The 8093-nt window shown below is 35.8% G+C and overlaps 1 protein-coding gene across 1 annotated transcript in view; it reads left to right on the forward strand.

Annotated features, from left to right (window-relative positions):
• LOC120473328 (SITS-binding protein) overlaps positions 1–3952 on the forward strand; it is a 75543-nt gene extending 71591 nt beyond the window's left edge. The window contains exon 10 of the mRNA XM_039663114.2: positions 324–3952. Coding sequence (XP_039519048.2) covers positions 324–500 — 177 coding nt within the window. The 3' untranslated portion in view covers positions 501–3952. The remainder of the gene's footprint in view (positions 1–323) is intronic.
• The last annotated feature ends 4141 nt before the right edge of the window (positions 3953–8093 follow it).

Consider the following 8093-nt stretch of genomic DNA (forward strand, 5'->3'; position numbering starts at 1 on the left):
TTCTCATCCCAAGACGTCATCTAACTGACGCTTTCCGACGCTTTAACATCAGTTAGATGACGCTATCCTAGGGCGTCATCTAACTGACTCTTTAACTTTAGCGTCAGTTAGATGATGCGGGTAGGTCTAGGTCTCGGGTAGGGTCAAGGTTAGATAGCGTCATCTAACTGACGTTAAAGGGCCCTAAAACGTCGGATGTTGACGTATGGTCAAAAGTGTCAGTTAGATGACGTCTTGGGATGAGAACGGACTGTACTTGGAAATGAGACCTGATGTCCAAAATCCTGAACCACCCCTTTAAAGTTGTTCTCCTTTTTTTCTAGGTTCTTGTTGCTCCGGTTACAGAGAAAGGAGCTTTACAAAGAGACATTTACCTGCCAGAGAGTGCCTTTCAGTGGCAGGACACTAACAATGCTCAAGTGTTTGATGGAGGGACGTTTCTGGAAAGTTACCCGGTCGGCCTTGGGGACGTGCCAGTTTTTGTACGACGGAGATCCTGAGGCTTACTTACGACTTGTGCTGATCTCAAATTGCACTTTCCATAAAGACCATTATCTGTGTCTCAAGGAATCTTGAGATTAGGTAGAAGATAATTTTACATTTGCACTTTAAAAATCAAAGTGATTTATATTTTCTCATGATTTTTAGATCTCTCTCGTTTTCTTCACTACTTGTTTTATTTCATGAGATTTTTTTTTTGGAGGGGGAGGGGGGATTTTTACTTCTTCAGAACGCCGGTTTACATTTGATAAATTTATGAAAATCTTACAGCCTCTTAAAGTTAAATTGTTATCATGATATGGAGCTAGAAATCAAACCCTTTGCTTAAAAACAATCAATGGAATTTTACGAAGACCAAACAATCGAATGGAAATTGAGAAAGACTCTACAAGGACAAACCAATGCGCTAAATGGATGAAGATGAAAAAACCTTAAACATCACTCATCTCAGCTGGGTTTTTACTTGAACTTTGCTGAATATTTGCTGTAGTTTGTAATGTTTTAACTGTACCTCAAGTTCTTGTGGTGTTTTTTTTTTTTTTTAGCATGAACTGTGAGAGAAGCACTTATTGATTGAGGAGACTGAAATTAAGGGCTTTTAACGTGAATAGCACAATCATTTTTTTACTACATATACACAAATATTGAAGATCAATCAATAGTACTAGAATATGAGCCGATGTTAAAGACATTTTTTTCATTGCTGTACAGTCTTAGTTTCAATGCAGAACTCAAAAGGACAAATTGTTTCTTCATAATGGTTGTTTTTGAGAGATTTTGATATTATGCTGATTTTAAAAATTATTTGTTTAGATTCTTACAATTGACCAGATTAACCAATATGGTATTTCTAGATATTCATTAATTCAAACTGTAGGACATTATTGAAGGTAGAAGTAGAGTTTTGTATTTATATCACTTCAGACTAAACTTGATCATTCGTTGACGACGTCTGCCTTAACTCTAGAAGAACATTGATGATTGTAGCGGCATTTGTACATTTTGTGGTCATGTTTAAAATACCTGGTTTTATGAAATATAGTTGCTAATTGTTAGAAAGCTGAATTCCACCATTACAAATGATTTTACAGCCTGAGGGCAACATTTGTCCTGTAGAATTGTGGTTTAAAGTGCTCCTATTATGCAATATTAAAGGTTCCTAAATTCTTTTGGAGGTCTCCTACAATCGGGTTACATGCATCCAAGGTCAAAAACACTTTAATTTCCTCATAATATACATTGCAGCATCAGCTCTTTTCTCACATTGTCTGAAACGGCTCACTCAAGGGTTGAGTCCTAAACCCCTCCTTTCCGAGAGCCTACTCTGCTCGGACTGGTCAGATGATGTAGTCTGTTGTGATTGGTCAGATGTCCCAGTCTGTTGTGATTCGTCTATTCTGTTGTGATTAGTCAGATGTCCCAGTCTGTTGTGATAGGTCAGATGACCCAGTCTGTTGTGATTGGTCAGATGACCCAGTCTATTGTGATTGGAATACTCTTTTCTGATTGGTCAGATGGCCCAGTCTGTTGTGATTGGTCTACTGTGCTCTGATTGGTCAGATGTCACAGTCTGTTGTGATTGGTCTACTCTGTTGTAATTGGTCAGATGACCCAGTCTGTTGTGATCGGAATACTCTTTTCTGATTGGTCAGATGGCCCAGTCTGTTGTGATTGGTCTACTGTGCTCTGATTGGTCAGATGTCCCAGTCTGTTGTGATTGGTCTACTGTGCTCTGATTGGTCAGATGTCACAGTCTGTTGTGATTGGTCTACTCTGTTGTAATTGGTCAGATGACCCAGTCTGTTGTGATCGGAATACTCTTTTCTGATTGGTCAGATGGCCCAGTCTGTTGTGATTGGTCTACTGTGCTCTGATTGGTCAGATGTCCCAGTCTGTTGTGATTGGTCTGCTCTGTTGTGATTGGTCAGATGTATCAGTCTGTTGTAATTGGTCAGATGACCCAGTCTGTTGTGATTGGAATACTCTTTTCTGATTGGTCAGATGGCCCAGTCTATTGTAATTGGTCAGATGACCCAATCTGTTATGACTGGAATACTCTTTTCTGATTGGTCAGATGGCCCTGCCTTTTGTGATTGGTCTACTCTGTTCTGATTGGTCAGATGTCCCAGTCTATTGTAATTGGTCAGATGACCCAATCTGTTGTGATTGGAATACTCTTTTCTGATTGGTCAGATGGCCCAGGCTGTTGTGATTGGTCTACTATGCTCTGATTGGTAAGATGTCCCAGTCTATTGTGATTGGTCTACTCTGTTGTGATTGGTCAGATGGCCCAGTTTGTTGTGATTGGTCTACTCTGCTCTGATTTCGGTTTTCAGTCCAATCTTTTACCTATAGAATGGATTTGAAAAAGATTTTTCCCCACCCAAACCTATTTCAATTGCAATCAGTTTGTGCATTTTAATTTCAATTGAGGTGTTTTCAAGCAGCATTTTCATTTGGATTGTATTTTTAAATCGATTGTAATCAGAATGCAATGCTCCATGTACACATGTAGTGATTCGGACAGTAACGATTTTGTTGATTTTACTGTAATGATTTGTGCACGAGCCCTCATCTTTTAGATGTGGAGGCAAAGTGGATGTGCCATCGCAAAGTAGAAAACAGCATTTCCAGGCCTCAGCGAGAACTACAGTGTTTGAGGGTCAAAGTAGATGTTCGCAGGCAGCCAATGAGGACCATGGGTTTTGTAACAGTAAGTGAGACTTTTTTTGGCACTTCCGAATCGATTCTTTCTTTTAGGAGACAACTTTGGAGACCTTTCACAAATTGCAATATTCGAAAAAAATCATAATAGGGGCACTTTGGCAAAATCCAGATGAACTTTTAAAATAATTTGATAGATGTGCTGCTACTCAGCTTGTGAATCTCTTGTGTCTTGACAAGGTCCAACCTTGGAGCATTGGTCCCTGTGCTAAAACACTAAATCACAATCACCATCATGTGAATCTACAGTGCAGAGAGGAGAACTTGATCAGTATCACCTGATACGTGTGGCCTACTGGGAATGTCCTCTTAATCATCACTGTGATTTTGAATGTTTACTGTATCTGCAGGTTTCTCAGGTCAAAGATATCAAATCCAAAAGAAAGAAAATGTCTTACGCCCCAGCGCACTGTTAACGTCTTAATCTCTTGATGCTCTTTTCATTTGAGCATTTACAGAAGAGACTAATTGTGATGATCTTATATAGAATGGTGTTTTGGAGCCTTGTTTTGCTTGTATTTTATATTAAAATGCTACACTATGAAAATTATATTCTGAAAAGTTCCCTGCTGAGCAATCTCTGATGGGTTTGTTTAGACATCAGGTGCCACAAGTCAATCAGCAATGTGCATATAACATATGACTCTGCCATTCAACTTTTCTGTCTTCTGTTAATCTGAAAAATAGAGATGTCAATCTGCAATAAAGTTTACATTTTGTTACTGTATAGGAGCCTGTTGTTTGCAAACTAAATTCTATAAAACCTGTCAAGATCATGTCCTATTCTACCCCAAAGTCAAACGAAGCAAAGAAAAAGGCATAAAGAAATGAAGAGTTCAGATGCAAAATCAAAAATGCAAAATTAAATGGCAATGATAATTACCTATTAATTGTTATTTAAGTGAAATTACTGAACTTAAATATACAAGTTTGATAAAAAATCATCATTAAAGAAGAAAATTTCAAATGGCATTTAGAGGCTTTTGCATCTGAACTCTTCATTTCTTTATGCCTTTTTCTTTGCTTTGCTAAGAGATGCAAAATCCTGCAAAAATGCCATTTGAAATTTTCTTCTAGAATGATCATTTTTATCAAGCTTGTATATTTAAGTTCAGTGATTTCACTTAAATGGCAATGATAATTACCTATTAATTGTTATTTAAGTGAAATTACTGAACTTAAATATACAAGTTTGATAAAAATCATCATTAAAGAAGAAAATTTCAAATGCCATTTAGAGGCTTTTCCATCTGAACTCTTCAAATATAAACCTATTGGGGAAATAGCTTTTCTGTTATTGATAAAAATTCTCATTATAAATTGGGGAGGAAAATGTAATATTTAAAATGTTATTTTTATGTTGATATATTATTATTAAATGTTATGTAAACAATTTAATCATTCAGGTGAAATATGAACATAATGAGAATAACTGGCACAATGCGAAATATAGCCATAGGCTTCATTGCAGAATAAAATTTCTTCATCCACTTAAGTCTCAAACTGCATAATATAGCTTATAGAGTGTGTGTAGAATTCCATGCAAATAGAAATACACCAATTTAGAGGTGTTGGAATTCCCACCTTTGTCATTGTAGAAGTAGCTCATCTGACCCTTCAATAAACACAGGGATATTCAAGTAAGCGCCCACTCTCACGGTATCAGTGGCTCTGCTGACGATGAAAACCTGCACTAATTCCACTTAAAGCCAATATAAATTATTTATAGTAGGAGCATGCAAACGGAATCATATGGAAAACACATTCAGGGGGCCCTACCTATTCCATTACAGGCATAGGTAATAAAAGAGACACATTTCATGTGCAAGAATGGTCTATGTACACTCTAAAATTTGCTCTGCTGGTGCTTCACGCATGAAGCCCATGAGTTCATCAGATAAAAGACACTTCTAACTATACAAATGTCTTTCCTCGTAGACTCCACATCTGCACACAAACTACACACATCCAAGATATCCATGTCAGTTGAAAAGAAATTAAGGTTTTTGATGAAAACATTCCAGGATTTTTCTCCATATAATGGACTTCAATGGGAACCAAATGGTTCAAGGTCCAAAAGACAGTTTCAGTACAAACTGCAAACTGTTCAAAGGGCTTTAAACGATTCCAGACGATGAATAAGGGTCTTATCAAGCAAAACGATCGCTCATATTTATATATAAAAAAAACACAGTTTAAGTTTTATAAGCACAAATGGTCGCCTTGCTCTGTTGTGTAATGCAAATCGTGACTCTCTTGTTCAAACTCGTTCATCTAACTCGTTCATCTAATTTGGTTGATTCAAACGAACGAAATGAACGAATTGACTCGGAAAAAGATTTGTTCATTTTGATGAATGAGTTTGAACAGGAGAGTCACGAACACGCATCACAGAACAGAGCAAGGCGACCATTTGAGCTTAAAAAAAACTTAAACTTTGTTTTTTTTTTGTTTTTTTAAATGAGCGATTGTTTCGCTTGATAAGACTCTTATTCATTGTTTGAAATTGTTTAAAGCCCTTTCAACAGTTTTCAGTTTGCACTAAAACTGTCTTTTGGACCTTCAACCGTTTGGTTCCCATTGAAGTCCATTATTTGGAGAAAAATCCTGGAATGTTTTCATCAAAAAATTTTAATTTCTTTTCGACTGAAGAAAGAATGACATGAACAAGTAAATTATAAGCAAAAGTTTTTTTTTTTTAAAGTGAACTACTCCTTTAAGGTAAAACAAAAACTGCATAGTGCCTCTTTAAATGTTTTTTTGTACCTGTACCTGTACCACAATGGACGTTAGACATCACAATGGAATGAATTACGCCTGTGTGCACAATGCAATTCAGATGACTTTTATAAAAACTCAACAAATAAGCAACAAAAAAACACTGAATGCACCTTTAAGAATAGTAGCCTATAAACATCCCCCATATTTAGGTTGAACGTGTTGATGGTCTTGGCAGACAAGAACGCAATCCCCGAAATATAAGCTGCTGTGGAAATGGGTTATTGAATGTCTTCACTGGGAGTAACACTGTAGAGAAAATGTGTGTGCTTCCTGTTTTGCACTTTTGAGATATTTGTCACCTTGCAATGGTCTGCCTGATAGACAGTATCCGAGGACCAACAGAATATCCTTTCAGATCCACAGTTAGCAGGGTGGTACAACTGTCTATGCGTTAGAAATAGGATGCAGGATACTATTAGGACTACCGGTACACATATAACTGACCTTATATACAGTTCGTTTTACTTGAATCTTGCAGGAAATTTGACTGGGAATATTATTTAGGCCTACTTGAGTCATGCCTTTTTATTCACTGTTAAAAAAATCTTCTGGCCTATGTTTAATATGCGTTTTACTATCTTGAATCAACTTGAATTTAAAAAAAAAAATGAAATTGTGTATCTACAGTTGTGATTTTGCTTTAAATAAAGGTTTTCCAAAGATTAGTGGAAACAATGTGGAAAAAAAATAACACAAAAAAAGTGTGAAAAAGGTATTAAAGCAGCACTATGTAGTTTTTTCAATCTTTATAATATTTTTCCCAAACCATTCGGATGGTACATCGACTTACAATAGGTTGAATGACAGGTCTGCCATAGCCTGACGTGGTCTGTATCGCTTTTACTGGCACTCTGTAACTTCGGGGAGGGAACCCGAGCACAAAAAGAACCACAAAATTTGACTGCTTTATGGCATACGTCACTTCCCCTTCCCCAAAATTGATTTTAAGACTCCTTTTCCTGCTATTTGTTATCGTATTAGGACACAAATAATACAATTTTATGATTGTTTCCTAAAACATGACTTTTAATTTTGTTTTTTGTCATTGTAATGTGTCTAGGCTTAAATATTAATTATATCAATTATAATGTATTTATGTTCATATTATTATAAATTATCGTACATTTTTATCGTTAATATTTATGTTTTTTAGACACTATTTTCTGCTATTTTCCATCTTATTAGGAGCAAAATAATACAATATCTCTTTTAAACATGACTTTTTCATTTTTTTATTATTCATTTAATGTTTGTAGGCCTAGCCTATATATGATTTACATTAATTTAAATTAGATTTTTTAAATTTATGCTTGTGTTAATGTTAATTATATCATACATCATTTTTTTTTACATTTAATTGATTGTTAATTTGAATGTTTATGATCATTAACACGCTCCATTGGAGAGATATCCGGATGTTTATTCGCCTCTGCCATAACGACCTATTGGTTTTCATTAAACCAAAAATTTTTTGTTTTATTTACGATCACTGAGAAATGTTCTATTATTTAAAATGCAAAAAAAAAAAAAAAAAAAACATTTATTATTTTCAAGGTGAAAATGATTCATTTGCATGGATCCATGCCACATTCTAATGAGTAAAATGTCTATTTTTCCAGCGTCCCCCAGCTCCTCGTTTAAGCAAAAGGTACGCTAAAAACAACGTATTACATCGACGTTAAACCACGTTAACCGTGTTAACCATAACCTTTTAAATACTCGACCTAGTTCCATTGCTTAGCAACGGGAAGAAACTCCTGTAACTTCAGTGCCCAACCCGTATCACGACAAGACGTGAAATAGGCTAATCACGTTGGTCCAGTTTGGAAAACGTGTAGATGTCACGGTTTAGTTTAAACTCAGAAGCATAAATAGGGCTATACTGCCCTCTTGTGTCAAATTATATTTCTATATTTATTTTTCCAACAAATAAAACCAAACCTGCAATAAAACCCAGTCCAATACACCCTTGCACTCAACAGACTCAGTGGCTCAGTTGATAAAGCGTTGGGCTTTAATCAAGAAGACTTGAGTTCAATTTCCATACTTGCATTAATTTGTTGTCATTATATCAAACAAAAGTGGCC

This window comes from Pimephales promelas, chromosome 25, assembly GCF_988280905.1.
Source record: "Pimephales promelas chromosome 25, fPimPro1.hap1.1, whole genome shotgun sequence".
Classification (NCBI taxonomy): Eukaryota; Metazoa; Chordata; class Actinopteri; order Cypriniformes; family Leuciscidae; genus Pimephales; species Pimephales promelas.